This window comes from Chlamydotis macqueenii, chromosome 2 (genome assembly GCF_036417535.1).
Source record: "Chlamydotis macqueenii isolate bChlMac1 chromosome 2, bChlMac1.mat, whole genome shotgun sequence".
In the NCBI taxonomy this organism is placed as follows: domain Eukaryota; kingdom Metazoa; phylum Chordata; class Aves; order Otidiformes; family Otididae; genus Chlamydotis; species Chlamydotis macqueenii.
This window is the reverse complement of record NC_141557.1, coordinates 122,507,375-122,525,574: the sequence shown is the minus strand read 5'-3', so window position 1 is coordinate 122,525,574 and position 18,200 is coordinate 122,507,375. Positions and strand designations below refer to the sequence as shown.

The 18,200-nt window shown below is 40.9% G+C and overlaps 1 protein-coding gene across 5 annotated transcripts in view; it reads left to right on the top strand.

Annotated features, from left to right (window-relative positions):
- The first annotated feature begins 1,314 nt into the window (after window positions 1-1,314).
- Window positions 1,315-18,200, top strand: part of LOC104474368 (DGAT1/2-independent enzyme synthesizing storage lipids) — a 688,180-nt gene continuing 671,294 nt past the window's right edge. Inside the window, exons 1-6 of one of the 5 annotated variants that reach the window (XM_010115407.2) lie at window positions 1,315-1,651; window positions 3,204-3,368; window positions 5,155-5,348; window positions 12,884-12,944; window positions 13,334-13,473; window positions 15,592-16,846. In XM_010115407.2, the coding sequence (XP_010113709.2) occupies window positions 1,315-1,651; window positions 3,204-3,368; window positions 5,155-5,348; window positions 12,884-12,944; window positions 13,334-13,473; window positions 15,592-15,696 (1,002 nt within the window). In that variant the 3' untranslated portion in view covers window positions 15,697-16,846. Of the gene's footprint in view, window positions 1,652-3,179; window positions 3,369-5,154; window positions 5,349-12,883; window positions 12,945-13,333; window positions 13,474-15,591; window positions 16,847-18,200 lie in introns of those variants that run through there. The other 4 variants (XM_086740821.1, XM_086740819.1, XM_086740820.1 and 1 more) reach the window with 4 other exon arrangements.

Here is an 18,200-nt window from a genome sequence, read left to right as displayed (position 1 = left end):
TTGAGATAAGGACAGGTGTGATTGGAGTATGCGAGACCAAATTTCTAGCTGTTAAATCTACCCATTGGCAGGGCTTCCCATGGGGCTTGCTTGCCTTACTGTGTGTAAGCCCAGTGCTTGTTTGTGGCTGCTTTTTGCTTTTGCTGTTTGCTGTACTTCTGGTCATCCATGGTCATCCATAATTCTGAATGAAGCTGTGCTTTACACCAGTCCCAGGGCTTCAAAGAAAAAAAACAAGTGGAGTGTGTAGTGTATACCAGGGTTGCTCATATAAGTATGCAGCTGAAGACATAAAGTCAGAAAAGTCTGGACTTGCTGTGCTTCATGATCTTGGCACTGGCTGTGTCCAGTATGATTTATTTCTTGTAGGTACTTGTTCTGGTATTGGAGCGGAAGAATTTACTCATTAAACAAGTAGTGAACTGGCTGAGGCAAATAAAAGCTGTATTCAGTTATGGATTACTGAATCTGATTGCAATGTTTAAATCTCTGGCTAATGCTTAAGGCTCTTAAAATCAGCCAGCAACGCTGGAGTGCTCTTGCATTCCAGAGAAAGCTCTACCTGCTGTCAGGCAGGCAGGGTCGGCTGTAGGAGCAGACTAAGTAGGGAGCTGCGTATGTGGCAAACATATCACTAGGGCCATGGAGCCCTGGCAGGGCTGGAAAACCTGAAAGGAGGGTGTATTGGCATGGTTGTGTGGATGAGGGGCGAAGAGCTGCTTTTCCCAGTGCTACCAGGAGTACTAAACGCTGTCCCATGCACCTCCAGCCCTTGGGAAGGAGCCACGGGTGCGCAGGTTCTTCATCTAGCTCAGCTGCTCACTCCACTGTTCGGTCGCCTCACTGCCGGCTGGTGCCAAACTGAGAGAAGCCCAGGCTGGACTCCCTGCAGAGGATCAGGAAAGCTGCTGAAAATGCTTATCACTTGCCCTCTTTTGAGCTTCCAAATAGTAAGGCGTACTTATACAGAGAAATCATCTGGTAAATGGCTTTGACAGTGAATGTGCTCTGTGTTGCATGGATCTTGAGGCTTCCTTGGACTCCAGCCCTCATCCTTTCTGCCCCTGTTATCTGACTGTACAAAAAAGATCCATGAATACAGAGGATGATCTCGTCACCCTTTACAGGCAGTAGTGGATGGCTATTGCCAGCGGCTGTCTTAGCCTGACAGAGAGAGACAAAATGTTTGATTCTGTGCCATACCAAAAAAAGCGTCAGGTATGTCTACACAAAACTTTTTTCGTAAATTGAGCAACTTCCATGATTAGAGAAATTAAAGATTTTTATTTTTTTTTTTTTTTTTTCCTCTCCTCCATGCAGGACATGATAGATAGAAAAGAGTCTTGCGCTTCGGGACAGATACCGATGACCGACCTAAGCTGTATTGCCTACGTACTGGAAGAATGGACTGTTGTGGAGTACCTGAAGAAATACTTTTTTCATGTGGTCATTGTCTCACTGACAATCAGTGCAATATTAGTTTTTTTTATAGTTCCTTTAACAATCCTCTTTTTCATTTACCTTACTAATATTGGGCTTTTACTATATCAGAGGAACGGTGAGGTAAAAGCAGATCCCTTGAGTGATGTTTGGGATAGTGCAAGGAAGAATATAGCAAGCTTTTGGGATGTATATGCAAGAATATGGCATGGTAAGTATGACATGACTTGTCTCGAGCTTTGAATTATAATAAATAGTAAATACACATAAGGTTTTTTTTTCATTGCTTCCAAATGGATGCAAATAAATTACATTTATTATACTTCGTATGGCACCTAACCCAAATGTTACTGATTGCAATATAGAGTAGGCAGAATGAAAGAGAGAAATTAGTTTATATATGGTAAAGTTCTCTTAAGTGGATGGGCAGGTGCACTTCTCTGTATATGTTATCAGAGTGAAGCACAGTGTTAATGTTAGTTCTAGTAACTTAACTGCAAGGGAGATGTGTGATTTATTGTTAACCTTAGTAGCTCTTTAATAAATAAATAATTCACTTAATAAATGATCAAAACACAACAACTAGTTGGAAATGCAATTAGTGTATTTTTAGTTGGCAAAAACTACTTTGTGTTATGACAACTGAAAATAATTTTAAGAACTGTATAGACAAAGAAATGACTAGTTATCACATTTAAGTTTGTACTGTAGCAGAATTTAAAAGTAACCTGATTTTTCAGTTCCATTACACTCAACCTTCACTTCTCCTCCCTAGGAAAGTCCTCAGCCACATGCTAGGCCCTTCTTCTTCCCACAGATGTAGTTTAAGGCTATCAGCAAGACTTTGTTGCCCTAGGGATGAAGAATAACAGGTTGTTATCCATGTTGCTATCCTTCCTCACAGCTTTTCCCCTTAATCTTTGAACATCCTGCAGTATAAAACTTCCTCCACTTCTTCCTAGGTGTCTGCTCAATCTCCATTCTTCTGCCTGAACAGCTTATGATAGGAGCTGTAGCAGAGAGGGAGATGAAGGCAGACAAGGAGGAACAGAGCTCTTAGTTGGCAGAAGCTGTGGCTTTCCAGACCTTTGTATACACTAGCTTCCTTGTCTGGCTCCACCTAAAACCTAAATCAAACATAGGAAGAGACAGGAGAGGGATTTACAGAAGTCCATGTCTGTGAGGAAATTCTCTTCCACTGTGAAGTGAATACATTTAATTCTCGTGGAGAGAACATCTCTTTGGGATTATTAGAGATTCTGGTTTGGACAAACATCTCAACCAGAGAAACTTTTTATTATGTAAAATCTCAGACTTCTCATTCTGCCTGACACAGAATGGAGATTCATACTTCCATATTTCAGGAAAGCATCCTGAGTGCTTGTTTGCCTCTCGTTCTGGCAATGAAGCAGATTCACACCAGTATAGTATTTTTTTTTAAACATTAATTTACTTTGGACTAGGAAAAGTTCCTAATGGGAAATAATTAATTGAGTCCTCTTACTGGGGAAAAGATCAGGTTCAGGTCTGATCTAGTGATTAAACTGACCAACAAATCAGTCCACCGATAGCCTGTGGTGTTTGAGGGGCTTTCTCTTTGCTATTGACCAAAAGTTCCATCCTGAACATTCTTTTAAAAGCTACTGCAGAGGCTTTCACAACTGTCTGAAAGTCATTTAACAAAGGACAGTAACCAGTTTTCTTTAAATTGCCAGATGATTTACTGCTGTCATTGTTAGTGTCTTGCTTTCTATCCCAAACAGGTTATGAGCTTCATGGTGTGGAAAACCTACCAGAAGGGCCAGGCATTCTTGTGTATTACCATGGAGCTATTCCTATAGACTACCTTTACTTTTTGTCTAGGCTGTTTCTCTGGAAGAAAAGACTTTGTCTGTCAGTAGCTGATCATTTTGTCTTTCGTTTACCAGGTAAGAACATGTTCTTTTGTATTTAAGCATCCTGGATTTGCTCAACCTGTTGCAGGTTTTGGTGAAATTTACATTTATTACACTTTCAAGAGAGCTTTTAAACTAAAAGACTGCTTTTAGAATTTTAAACTAAAAGCTGGAAGATGCATAAGGGCAAACAGGGTAGAATATCCTATCTTTTAAGAGAAAGGTCATAAAGACACTGGTAGACCCTCCAAAACCAACAAACAGACATATAGTCCCATTGGGGTGAAGTGTCATGCCTCCATAAAAGCTGTAGGGTAGGACTATATTATTGACCTGATGCTGACGGGTCAGCCATGTGCTATGAGTGCAGAAGAGCCCCGTAAGTGGTGGGATACCAATCATCTACTTGCCCTCTGTGCTGAGTAGACATTGCAGTGGGGTATGACATCAAACCTATCTTCTGAGCAAAGTCTGGAGTAGGGCACAAAACTTGATTGAAGATTTTACAGTTGAAAAGAGCTCTGTAATACTGAGCACCACAACACATTCAGCACACTGTAGACTCAGAGAGAAAGAAATAATTCCATTGTGAAAAGAAGAAGATACAGAAAAAGCAAACCTCATTCATTTTTAGAAAAACAAGACATAAAGAAGGAGCATCCAGAAGGAATAGCAAGGAGGTTATTTAAAGGCTCCTTTACACCACTTATATTAAAATTGTTGTAATACTAAAGGGTAAGGGAAGCTATTTAAATTTTTCAGAAAATTAAGTTGTGTTCAAACACTGAAAACAAAGAGCATAAACTCAAGCAATTTTGATGCAAGAACATATGAAGGCATCCCTAGAAAGATGGTGAGGAATGCATACTTAGTAAATACTGTGTGGTACTAAACACATCAGAAGCATGAAGTCATCAAGAGATTATTGGCTTTTAAGAGGGCCCCTAAGGGAAACTAAAGCTTAAAAGAATGTTGTAAAGGAAACTTTTTTTTTTAAGGGAAAATGAGAGGGTACTGTTTCAAATTGAAGTGTCCATAGCACAGATTTTTACTGCAGATGTATAGTAAACTATTGTCAGGACCAAGCAACCCTCTCAGCTGTGCAATGTGTAGGTTTAAAATGTGAAGATAATATAAGAAAGCATAGAGTGCTTCTGTGGTTCTCAGTCTTTTGGAGAGATCTCAGTTATGGAAACAAAGGAAAGAGATTCACTGAACTACTCCGGCAGTGCTGAAACTGCCCTGCAAACTTCTGCCATTCATGTATCTTGAGAGTCATATAGCAGTCCCATTGGATCCATGTAGTTTGCAATTTAACCACAAAATGCTCAATTTAACAACTCAAAACCTCAATGTTTAAAATGTTAAGCATCAGATTTTAAGTGAACACTAAAAATAGTTGCTTGTGAAGTGTTAATTTTTGTAGTAATCTTTATTGTACTGATTTTTTTTCTGTATTAAAATATTTTAAAAGAAGGAGGGAGATGTTTATTTTCAGACTTCTAGCTATGATGCACAAGTTTCAGTTGCATAGCTGGTGTTTTGATAATTATGGAAAATAGCATGTGGAAGTATTAGTTTATTGAGGTGCTCCTGATATGGTGGTTCATCTTCATAACATTTGGGCAAAACCGGTGTCACATATTTGTCATTTTGCCAATATTTACTCTGTACATGTTTTGTTTCCTTTGTACAGATTAGCCTTAATCTAAATATATAGCTATTAGATTTTCATTTAGCTGTAATCTTGTTCCTACATGCAAGCAGTATTTGTGATATATTGTTATAATAATATGTATTTGCTACTTATTTACTGCAGGACTGAAATTATTATTGGAAGTGACGGGTGTTATGCCAGGTACAAGGGAGGAGTGTCTCGATGCACTGAAGAATGGACACTTGGTGTCCGTCTCCCCAGGTGGAGTTAGAGAAGCACTATTCAGTGATGAAAGTTATCAGCTCGTGTGGGGAAATCGAAAAGGCTTTGCTCAGGTTGCTCTAGAAGCAAAAGTGGTGAGTATTACATGTTACCAATCCCAGTTTATGCTTATTGCATACATGCTTCATTATAAAATACAGTTTAGGGGTGTTTGTTGGAAAATCTTCCAAACAGAAGAAAAGGTTTGGGAGTAAAGATTGCTTTTCCTTTTCCCACCACTTTCCTCAAGCACATTGATCCGAAGGGAGGAAGGGTTTTATGGAACTGTATAGCTTTTTCTTGGCTGTTCCAAGGCATCCATCTCCGCAGTTCATGTCTACAGTTTCATTGCGCAGGCATCCAATTTTGTGTCTTGACTGTGTTTCAGAAATCTTCACCGTGGTCCTTCTCCATATTGCCATAAGGTTTCATTCTTTTTTTTTCTCATCCTACTAGACTTATATATTTATCTTACTTCTACATACTCAGTCTTTTTCTTATGGCTCTTAATATATTATCCTTATATTTATTTCTTCTCATATGTTCTGAGAGGGTCCAGGATTTTGTTCTTACCCTTACTTTTCTTTGGAAACATTCAAGGCCAGGTTGGATGAGGCTCTGAGCAACCTGATCTGGTTGGAGATGTCCCTGCTTCTTGCAGGGGTGTTGAACTAGATGACCTTTACAGGTCCCTTCCAACCCAAACTATTCTGTGATTCTATGTTTGTGAAAGATTGTATCGACTAACACAAGGTGTGTCTAGATCAGTGTCTGTTTGAACCATGTGCCTCCACATGAGCACTTTTGAAGCAGTTTTTCCATCTCCTTCACCTACCATGCTTTCACTCACATCATGGAACATGCTAGAATACCTGAGCTGCATTCCTTTTGGCTGAAACAAAACCAGAAGTGGGACCCAATACTCTCCAGTTGCAAATGGACATTCAGTCAATGGTATCAGATAAGAATTAGTTGTACACAAAAACAGAGCACTGAAATGTGTTCAGCGTTGATGTCAGATCCTCAGCATCCTCTAGAGATGTCCATCTATTGGTTTATACTCCACTAATGCACACATGGCCACGGTTTCAGTTACATTTTCCGTATGGATTGTCTACAAATACAAACTTCTACCACTGGCTCTGACTTCTTCCATCTAATTCCACAGGTGAGATTGTTTCTCTGATACAGTCTCTGGGAAGTAATTTTATTTTTTATTCAGCTCTCTCAGGCGTAGAGCTGAAAGAGCAGCAACTCTTTTTCCTAACTGCCACTTCTCAATGTCATCACCATTAGAAATAAGTTTTCTGTCTTAATTTAGACTTAGCCTACCTAGTGCTCTTTGTGTTTGACAATAGTGGTACAGATCCAGGCTTCATCCGTTCTGCCATGAGCTTTCTGCTGCTTTCTCATGAATTGCACAACCGTCATTTTTCTTTACATTCTTATAAATAGCTCATCAATTGCAGTGCTCTTTGGCCTTCCACATAAACGTAATGCTTTTCTGTCTGTATAGGAGAATCTGTACAGGAACTTGGGTTCTTCCTATGAAACTTGGAATTTCTTACCACCCCTTTCAGGTTTTTTTGTGCCGTTATATCTCTTGCCCCATTCAATTTGTTCCTTCTCAAACTTTGCTTTGGTCTGTTGTGCTACAGCTCCTACTACAAAGTACCAAGGGGTGCAAAATGCATGCTTTTGGTTGATATTTCTTCCGAACTTTATCTATCTCTGAAATCTTGTGAGGAGATAACTAACCACTAGAATAAATTTAGGGCCATTTACCCAATGGACAAAGTAATTTTAGGCTGGGAGTTCTATTTCTACCTGTTTGTCTTGTTATGTGGCCTTTTAAAAGTAACGTTTTATGTGCCTTCTGCTCCCTCTCCTGGCCTTTTTCTCAGAAGCGTGGGCTGGTGAGTGTTAGTCACAATACTTCACGCATTGTGTGGGCCTGTACACCACCACTACTAGGAAAATATCAGAATGTGAATAGGATAAATCCAGTCAAATTCATATAGGCATTTTGAATTCCGTTATCGTCTTTCCTCTTATGTATTAATTTCATAATATATACTTGAACAAAGAGGTGTAACTTTAACAACTTAAGTTATTTCTAATAATTTTGCTTTCATATCTGTCCTTCAGGCTACTTCAAACATGTGAACAATCTTTTGCCAGATGTTTTCACTTCACTTGGAACCCTATAGTGTAATTCTACAATGTAATAAGCTTGTTTTTTTTTTTTTAAATACAAATTGAATGTTAAAAATCTGAGTGCCCTTAATATAGAGTGTCACTCTGGTAAAAATACGTCACAAAAATCCTTGCTAGTAATCCTCTTAATCATTCCACTCTTCCATAATTTAGAAGCGCATGGAAATAGCTGAACAGTTGGTCCATATTTAAGGAGCACCTCCTCCAAGCTCAGCAGAGGTGCATCCCGATGAAGAAAAAGTCGGGCAAAAAGGCCAGGTGGCCAGCGTGGATGAGCAAGGAGCTCCTGGACCAACTGGAAGTGAAGAGGAAAGCCTATAGAGGGTGGAAGCTGGGACAGGTAGCCTGGGAGGACTACCGAGTGACTGTGCGAGCGGCCAGGGATAGGGTGAGGAAGGCTAAAGCCCTGATGGAATCGAATCTGGCCAGGGATATAAAAAGTAACAAGAAAAGCTTTTACAGGTATGTAGGGGACAAAAGAAAATCCAAGGAGAATGTAGGCCCCCTCCGGAAGGTAACGGGTGTCGTGGTTACCCGGGATGTGGAGAAGGCTGAGGTACTCAATGACTTTTTTGCCTCAGTCTTCACTGATAAGAACTCTTGTCTCCCCACCCAAGCTGTGGAAGGCACAGGCAGGGACTGCAAGGATGAAGAACCACCCACAGTGCTCGAAGAGCAGGTTCGAGATCATTTAAGGAACTTGAAGGTGCACAAGTCCATGGGGCCTGATGAGATCCATCCGCGCGTCCTGAGGGAACTGGCGGATGAAGTTGCCAAGCCACTGGCCATCATATTTGAGAAATTGTGGCGGTCTGGTGAGGTCCCCGATGACTGGAAGAGAGGAAACATAACCCCCATTTTTAAAAAGGGGAGTAAGGAAGACCCGGGCAACTACAGGCCGGTCAGCCTCACCTCCGTGCCTTGCAAGGTCATGGAGCAGATTCTCCTGGAAACCATGCTAAGGCACATGGTGAGCAAGGAGGTGGTTGGTGACAGCCAACATGGCTTCACCAAGGGCAGATCGTGCCTGACCAATTTGGTGGCCTTTTATGACGGGGTAACAGCATCGGTGGACAAGGGACAGGCAACGGATATCATCTACCTGGACTTGTGCAAGGCATTTGACACTGTCCCGCACGACATCCTTCTCTCTAAACTAGAGAGGCATGGGTTCGATGGATGGACCACTCGGTGGATAAGGAGTTGGCTGGATATCCGCACTCAGAGAGTGGTGGTCAACGGCTCAATGTCCAAGTGGAGACCGGTCACCAGTGGCGTCCCTCAGGGGTCCGTGTTGGGCCCGGCCCTGTTCAACATCTTTGTCGGCGACATGGACAGTGGGATAGAGTGCACCCTCAGCAAGTTCGCCGATGACACCAAGCTGTGTGGTGCCGTCGACTCGCTGGAAGGGAGGGATGCCATCCAGAGGGACCTTGACAGGCTGGAGAGGTGGGCCCGTGCCAACCTCATGAAGTTCAACCAGGCCAAGTGCAAGGTCCTGCATCTGGGTCGTGGCAATCCCAGGCACAAATACAGGCTGGGCAGGGATTGGATCGAGAGCAGCCCTGAGGAGAAAGACCTGGGAGTGTTGGTAGACGAGAGGCTCAACATGAGTGGGCAATGCGCCCTTGCGGCCCAGAAGGCCAACCACATCCTGGGCTGCATCAAGAGGAGCGTGGCCAGCAGGTCGAGGGAGGTGATTCTGCCCCTCTACTCTGCCCTGGTGAGACCCCACCTGGAGTACTGCGTCCAGTTCTGGAGTCCCCAACACAAGAAGGACATGGACCAGTTGGAAAGGGTCCAGAGGAGGGCCACAAAGATGATCAGAGGGCTGGAGCGCCTCTCCTATGAGGACAGGCTGAGAGAGTTGGGGCTGTTCAGCCTGGAGAAGAGGAGGCTCCGGGGAGACCTGATAGCGGTCTTCCAATACCTCAAGGGGGCCTACAGGAAAGATGGGGAGAGACTGTTCAGTAGGGCCTGTTGTGATAGAACAAGGGGTAATGGGTTTAAATTAGAAGGAGGTAGGTTTAGATTAGATATGAGAGAAAATTTTTTTACAATGAGAGTTGTAGAGCACTGGAACAGGTTGCCCAGAAAGGTGGTGGATGCCCCATCCCTGGAATCGTTCAAGGCCAGGCTGGATGAGGCTCTGAGCAACCTGATCTAGTCAGGGATGTCCCTGCTTCTTGCAGGGGGGTTGGACTAGATGACCATTGAAGGTCCCTTCCAACTCTAACTATTCTATGATTCTATGATTCTATGATTCTATGAGTAGTGCATAAATTTGTTTGCACCTTCTGTTGACAGGGTTTGTGTATTTTTTATTTAATGGATTGGGTGGTATTCATTGAGGATAAGGTTCTTGCAGTGTGAAAGGTTCTTGTGGTCATTTGTATAACATGTTTGGTAAAACAGACACTACATAGGATTATCTGTTACCTGGAGGGCAGAGAGAATATTTTCTTCTTTGGCATCTCCTAGCCTGAGCTCACCTTTACAGTGCTGCTGGCTCTTGTATTACTTATTGTTGCACTCACTCAGGTGTTTTTTTTTCTTTTATGATCAGGAGGTCTGAGTGGATCCCAGTATCGTGAGCATCACTGTAATTTGTTTGCAGGCTCCACTGCATTTTTGCCATTTTTGATATTTCTCTGAAAATCTGTGATTGGACACACCTTAGATAACTAAACAAACAAACAAACAAAGTGCTATGTATTTAACAGTAGAGGGGGCAATACTAACCTTATATACCATTTCTTATATAAAATTAGACCCATAGTAGTAACTGGATTCCATCTTTTGACAAATTTGGAGTTTGATTGCTCTTTTGTTCTTGCTGCATCCTTTTCAATACTGGCCAAACCAGTCTTGTAGGTTGACTGAAAACTGGGGATAGACTCATCTAAACTAACAGAACTTGCTCTGTAATGTAGCAATTCATATATGTTTTGCTAATAATTATTTGTGTCCTGGATGAACGCAAGAGAGGACTAGAAGTGCCTCGTTTTGAATTTATTCCACATACAAGGTAGCCATCAACCAAAGAACCACACATTATTTACAGAATTCATAATGACTACATGGTGGTTCATAACCTGCCACAGGTGGCTTGAATGGGGATTTCAAGACAAAAATAACTTTATAGAATCATGGAATCATAGAATTGTTAGGGTTGGAAGAGGGACCTTTAATGGTCATCTAGTCCACCCCCCCGGCAAGGAGTAGGAACATCTCCAACCAGATCAGGTTGCTCAGGGCCCCGTCCAACCCGGCCTTGAATGTTTCCAGGGATGGGGCATCCACCACCTCTCTGGGCAACCTGTTCCAGGGTTCCACCGCTCTCATTGTAAAAAATTTCTTCCTTCTGTCCAGTCTGAATCTACCTCCCTCTATTTTAAAACCATTATCCCATGTCTTATCACAACAGGCCCTGCTGAAGAGCTTCTCCCCATCTTTCCTGTAGGCCCCCTTTAGGTACTGGAAGGCTGCTCTAAGTTCTCGCCAGAGCCTTCTCTTCTCCAGGCTGAACAGCCCCAATAGGAGAGGTGCTCCAGCCGTCTGATCATCTTCATGGTCCACCTCTGGACTTGCTATATATGAATAGACAATCCCATTCTTATTATAAAGTTATGGAAGTTCAACAAGTCTTCTACTGAAAAGCTGAAGAAAAGCAAAGAAGGAACGTAGTTTTAGCCTCAGTCCTTGCCTGCAGGCTTCCAAATTCAGTTTCCACTTCATGTTGTGTAACTACTCTGCTTACCTGGGGTCAGAAAAGGAGAGCGTTGCTATTTAATGTAATGTTCTGACTCAATGAACTTCTGAGACACATTTGTCTCAGGTTAATTTATGTAGACCAGGGGCCTGAGCTTCAGTAATACGCTCTGTGGCTGGAATTTGACAGGCTAATGGGGAGGAGTCACCATTTCTGAAGATCCCTGCATTTTATCTGTGCCAAGAGATTGGTTCAAATCTACTTAGGTAAAAGATAAACAATTACAATTTATGTAATTCTTAAAAAAAAATAGAATAGCCCCATGCACCAGTACATGCTGGGAGCTGACCAGTATGCGTAGGGGGTTTGGAGTAGTCCAGAGGCTGGCTGATCATTGTATGCGAGTAACTTTCATAGTTGCCAGATCTGTTTATAACCTAAAAATACATTTCTCTTGCACTATTTCTAAAATTTGAAGTGTTTTGTCTGTCTGATAGGTGGGCTTCAAACACTTTTAATGTTAGACATACAGTACTCAAGCAATAGCCAAAGCTAAGGGTGGTATTTTTAGTGTCCAGTAGCTCTATGCTTTTAAAAGACGTTACTGATTATTTTTAAGGGTTTATTTCTAATAATTTCCCATAATTTCTCATTCTTAAAGGTTTACTATTACAGCTGTATGTATGTTTGATATTTTTGTTATCTGTCAGAGTTTTTTTCCTTTAAATAGTTTCCATCGCTTTGAGTTCTTCATTAGGCTTTAGTTAGGTCTTGCTTGCTTTTTTTTCTCATCCTGTGGTTTGTGTTCTGTGGTAGTGATTCTTAACAGCATAAAGGTGTTCCTTCATTACCTTCTGGAAGAGTAATTCCAACAACATGCTCAAAATATGGTTTAAAAAAAATGACAAGGGACAATAGAGGGGAAAAAACATTGTATGTATGGATACAGTCACTGCTAGTTTGTCTACAAACTATGAAATCTTACCTCAGGCTATAAGACCTGACTGTTTCAAGATCAGGTATCTCAAGTGTCTTTCTTTTTAGTCACAATAATGAAGTGAACTTGTTCTGTAATAGCCTAAGGATCTGCCCTCCAGAAGGTGTGTAGTCCAGGTCAACGAGGACATACAATTGCCTTATTTGTCCAAGGGATGTGCAGAAGTTTTTTCCAGTGGTCTATTATCCAACCATTATTGCCTCAGTGAGACGTTACTTTGAGAAGCAGATGAGATGAACCAAACATGAATGTCTGCTTGCTTTCTGTAAGACTTCATGCGCGGAATACTTTCATATTCACCATGCATGATGGAAGCTTTAGACAGAGAAACTGCAAAACTTCATGTTACGTTTCAGTCAGCAGTACTGCAATAAATACATAACATACAAGTTAGTTTTTTCAGAATCTCAGTTAACTTTTGTAATGTACATTCAAAATGAAAGGTCTCAACCTCTAATACAATGTCAGTCATTTTCTGTATAGATGGTGACTTCAAACCAGCAATGTTTGTGGGAGCCAAGAAACAGAATTTGATTTCTATTCTGGAGTTTATTTTTTTAATAACAAGATTCTTTGTTTGCTACCTAACTCACTGATAATTATCCTCTGTATTCAAGTGTTTTTCTTAGCTGCATTAACGGCACTAAAACATAAATTCAAACCTGGTGTAACATTTCCACCTTATTTTTTTTGTGGTTCCTTAGCCCATCATTCCAATGTACACTCAAAATGTCCGGGAAGGATATAGGATGTTTAAAGAAAGAAGTAAGAACTTTAAAATATATTTTAAGTACTTGGAATGTTTTCCCCACTTTTATCTCAGATTTCTCTCACTTTTATCTTAGATTTTGCTTTTCAGACTTCTGCTTACTTTCGATTCTCTAACACTCTTGCTGTATCTCAAATATGCAAACAGCTTGTGTATAACTGGTTTGTGCTATGTGATTTGTTTCTTTAATGCAGTCTTATTTCAGTGATCAGTTAAGTCCATCAAGCTTTGTTTTGTTGGACAGTTACCTAAATCCTGTAATTTCTTCTTGACTGTCAGATAAAGCATGCATTTTTAAGTAGTCTTCCATATTAATCAGATTTCAAGTTTGGATTGTGTTTTCTGTGACTGTAATCTCACTTCTTCCTCCCTTAAACTATTTCAGGATTTTTTAGACAGTTGTATGAAAGTACTCGGTTGCCATTTATTCCACCATACGGAGGACTTCCAGTTAAATTTCGCACATACATTGGGGAGCCCATCCCTTATGATCCCAATATAACTCCAGAGGAATTAGTTGAAAAGGTAAGATAGCTCTCCTTGCAATACTGAACTACACACTTTGCCCTCTATTAGATATGCACTTGAAACTAAGTTTTGTATGCTTGAGTAAAGACAAATACACTGTTAGTAGCTTGTTAAAGTTCAGCAGTTCAGCTCCAGGATTATTTAACGTACTGATACCTACAGGTATGTATTGACGTAGTAACAGTTGATTGGTATGTCCTCATCCTTTCAGAATGTGTGAGATCTGTCTTCTTGGGATGCTAACTTTGTTTCTCCCATCCCTTTGATAACTTTGATAACTTAAAACATAGTTCACATAATTTCAGTTCAGTTTTCAGTGACGAGGAAAATAAATTTAATCTATAACAAATATCTTTTGAGAATCTTATCTAAATAACATAGGGCTCTAGGAACAAAGTTCCACAAGAGCTTCAGTCTCATTTTCAAAAGGGAAATGTTAAAAAATAATTTGCATCCAAAATATAAAAATATTTTGAGTACCTACAGCTTGGTGAAATCAGTGGTGCCCAGGGGCATAAAAAAGGTTTATGGATCCAGGGTTTAGGCATTTTTCAAAATATTAATCTATACAGAAAATGCATTTAAATTTTTTTTTCATAGATGATGAAAGGAGGGCCTTATGCAAAAAAACCTGCTATGGCCTAGGAATACACAGATCAAAACACTTGTTAGGAATCACTGATGTAAAAACCACGTTGCACCCCCCCAAAAGATGCCAGAAGGCTAGCTTTTCTTTCTTTCTTTCTTTTTTTTTTATTTTTCTTTTTTTTAAGGATCTACTGGGCAGATTGTTCTGGGCTTCACAGGAGTGAAATGAGAAAGACAGTTTTGGTCTGTTACAAGGAAACTGCCCCAGCAAGCTACAGGAGTTTGGTCTTAGCAAATTTAGGAGGCTGGAAGCAATATCAGTGCTAAAACTACCCTTATGGTTATCCATATTCTTGGATTTTGGGGGAACAGTATTTTGCAGATACCTGCAAAACTGAAGTTGAAGCTTCCTATCACGCTGATTTGCTTTAAGTCAAGCCTTTGATGACCCACTTCAGTGGGAATATAGTTAGGTTTTGTGTGGCTCATTAAAAAAACCAACAAACTTAAACGGGGTTTGAGATGAGCAGTGGCTGGCTGACCTCTATCTGATCCTGCCCTGGAAAGGAGTCAAGACATGAATCTGTCAGGAAAGGTTCGGCCACTTCTTTTCTTATATTCCCAGTCATATTGTACCATCGCTCTGGGATAGCTCACCGGAGTATGTAGCTTCCCTTACTTCAATTTTAAATACACGAGGAAAAACTAAGGGAGATCATTTCTTATACCTAGTTGAAATACAGAATATTTTATGCATTCTCTTCACAAACTTGCATTTGAATCTCATGTAGAGTGAAAATCATAGAATCATAAAATGGTTAGGGTTGGAAGGGACCTTCAAAGGTCATCTAGTCCAACCCCCCTGCAAGGAGCAGGGACATCCCTGACTAGGTCAGGTTGCTCAGAGCCTCATCCAGCCTGGCCTTGAACGTTTCCAGGGATGGGGCCTCCACCACCTTTTTGGGCAACCTGTTCCAGTGTTCTATAACTCGCATCGTAAAAAATTTTTTCCTAATTTCTAATCTAAATCTACCCCCTCTATGAACAGGGTTTAGATCCAAACTCTCTTATTATGATACAATTATGGAAGAATTCATGTTGGGAAGGACAGGTGGAGGTCCCTGCTCCAAATTCCTGGTCCCAGCAAGATCATCTATCAGATCAGATGAGGTTAGTCAGACTTTATCCACTGCTTCTGATGAAAACCTTCAGGGATGAAGATTGCACAAACTTCATGTTGCATGTGTTAAAGCCTACTTTGACTTAGTTATGCTCAGGTTTGATAAGTCTCAGTAATTTGAACCTATCCAAACTGCAGTCAATCTTTTTATTCCTTTCCTTTTCTTTCCATTCCAAGGAAACTGTTGTTAGGACAACTAGCTAATATAAAATATAACTTTTTTCTTAAAGTAGATCTTATGTGTGAATTTCCCAGTACCTCTTGAACCTCTGAGAATAATTCAGTGATTATACTGTTCTTCCTTGCATAAGCAGGTCTGTAAAGGCAATTTTTTGTTCTCTTTTCAGACAAAGACGGCAGTCCAGGCTCTCATAACCAAGCACCAAACAATCCCAGGCAGCATATGGAAGGCTTTACTGGAGCGATTTGATAAACGTCGTAAAAGTGATTAGAATGCTTATGTTTATTTCATTGTTTTTACAGCATAAAGTAAAAAACAATGTCCCACAGCAATGATGACTAATAATTGGTGTTCAACCAGTTTAATTTACAAGTTGCTACAGATTTGACGGAAGAAAACAGTTAACCTGTTGAAGGTTCCCCTGTGTCTTTGAGGATACACTCACATCAGAAAAATAGAATAAGAAAACTTAGGTGTAATAGGAATGCAACAGCTAAATTCCCCAAAAGGTAATAATGTAGCCAGGACTTGCTTGGTTCCTAGAACAAGTACAGACGTACATCTGAGAGCCTCAGAAGTTTTGGCTAGATCTGTGTTTTTGAGTGGTTCACAGTCCAGTCTCAGAGCAGAACCTCAGAGTCAGTGTTGTCCCACCAGAGTCCACCCGTCGGTGGGCACCTTTCCTGTTGGACCCCATGCAAGAGAGTGTCAAAAGAGAACTTGTCTTGCTTTAGCAAATGATCTACTGCTTAGGACATTTTTTTCTAGAGAGACTATAAAAAGAGAAATAATCCCATTAAACCAGATATTAGACTCCTACAAACACATCAGCTTACTGGTTCGGTACCCTGGAAAGTAGGAATGCTGCATCCAAGACTTTGCCCCAACAGAAAAAAAGTCTCTCAAAGAGAGAAAAAAAAGCTTTAGTTAAGTGTAGCACGATGCCAATACATGTAGTAAGTAGTTTCAAGTCTGAGCTGGTACATTCCTGCACTATTGTGTCATACAATACTGGTTTAGTGAATGAGGATGCCCCCAACCTGAGAATCCCTGCATCATAGTGTGTTTGCAGTACAGATGTGCTGTGCTCGCCCAGATCTCCTGCTGAGCCAGGAGGGGGCTGGCAGTGAGCTTACTTATGTAATGCAACCCTGAGGCTTAGCATCACTGGTGGTTTGCCCAAAAATGTGGCATTGCAACACTGCCACCCGTATATGGAATGAAACTGAATGCCTGTTTGGAAAGGTGGACATAGGCAGCATTTTCTTCCTAATAAAACTTGCAGAGTACTGAAACTTGCTACAAAGCAGAATGTGTTTTTTACAAGCTGTGGGATGTTGTTACTGGTGGGAGTGGGAGAACTTTCTGTAATCTATCCAATATGCCATTAAATGCAACCAACTCTGTTAATTTCAAACACCACACAAGGTAACTTTTGTGCTTCATTTTTCCTTCTTGTACTTTGAATACCTGTATAATCTTTCCCCCTATTTCCATAGCATTTGAGGAAATATATACAAAGCTTGCCCATTTTCACTAGAAAACTAAGTCTACTCTGGATTAAAATAAATCCATTCTCTTCCCATGCTGCTTTCTCCCCAAATACTTCTTGCACATCTGGAAAAGGGAGCAGGATAGACAGGCGAGTTACTTCCCTGGAGCAAAAAGACAAGAATCCTGAAAATAAAATGTCAAATTTGTCCTAACACATAGAAATGTTTACCTGAACACCTGAACTATAATTGGTGTATACAGGCAGATTTTTCTCCCAGCAGAGACTCAACATGCAAAGGAGATGATTAAAACAAATCAAGATTCTGACTGTTATGCCTGGACATGAACAGGAATTCAAACCATGAAGTCTTACATAGTGCACTCCAACAACATAAGCTGAAATTCAAAGCCTGAGGTTGTCAAGTGAGAAAAGGAACTAAAAGATGGAACATGAAGAAGCAAGAGGAGTTAAGAGTAACCAGAATCTGAAAGCATTCCTTGTATAGCAGAAACTAGGCAAAAGAACTAGACCACATCATTCCCTGACTATCCTATCCTGTTTTTTCAAGCACATTAGCATCATTATGGAGCGTGTCCAAAGAAGGCCAACGAAGCTGGTGAAGGGTCTGGAGCACAAGTCTTATGAGGAGCGGCTGAGGGAACTGGGGTTGTTTAGTCTGGAGAAGAGGAGGCTGAGGGGAGACCTCATTGCTCTCTACAACTACCTGAAAGGAGGTTGTAGGGAGGTGAGTGTTGGTCTCTTCTCACAAGTAACAAGTGATAAGACAAGAAGAAATGGCTTCAAGTTGCACCAGTTCACTCCCCTACTACATATGTTTTCTAGTCTCTCTGTCATACCACAAAAAAAGAAATGAAAAACAGCAAATGCACATGACCTGTGCGTGCCTCAAAGCGGCACTTACGACTCTCTTTGGGTATAATTTGCCCAATGAACAATGCAAGGAAATCCTGTTTCTTAAACTTTTCAGATATAAGGTTTATCTAGTTCAAATGACAAGTTTTTGCACTGGGGAAAAGTATGATACTGGTAACACTGGAAAAATAAGTTAATTGGAAAACAGCGCACATATCGTTGTACAAGTGCACAACTGAACAACCACAGAAGTCGAACGGGCAGATTATGTCAATGTAAAAGCCAGTGAGGAAAACCTGACAGGCAAAGATCCGAAGGAGCTTGCAGCCCATCCCGGCCGAGTTGCTCCCGCCTGAAGTTGAGGGCCCACTTCATGGCAGCGCCACCTTTCAGCCCAGCTGGTAGGG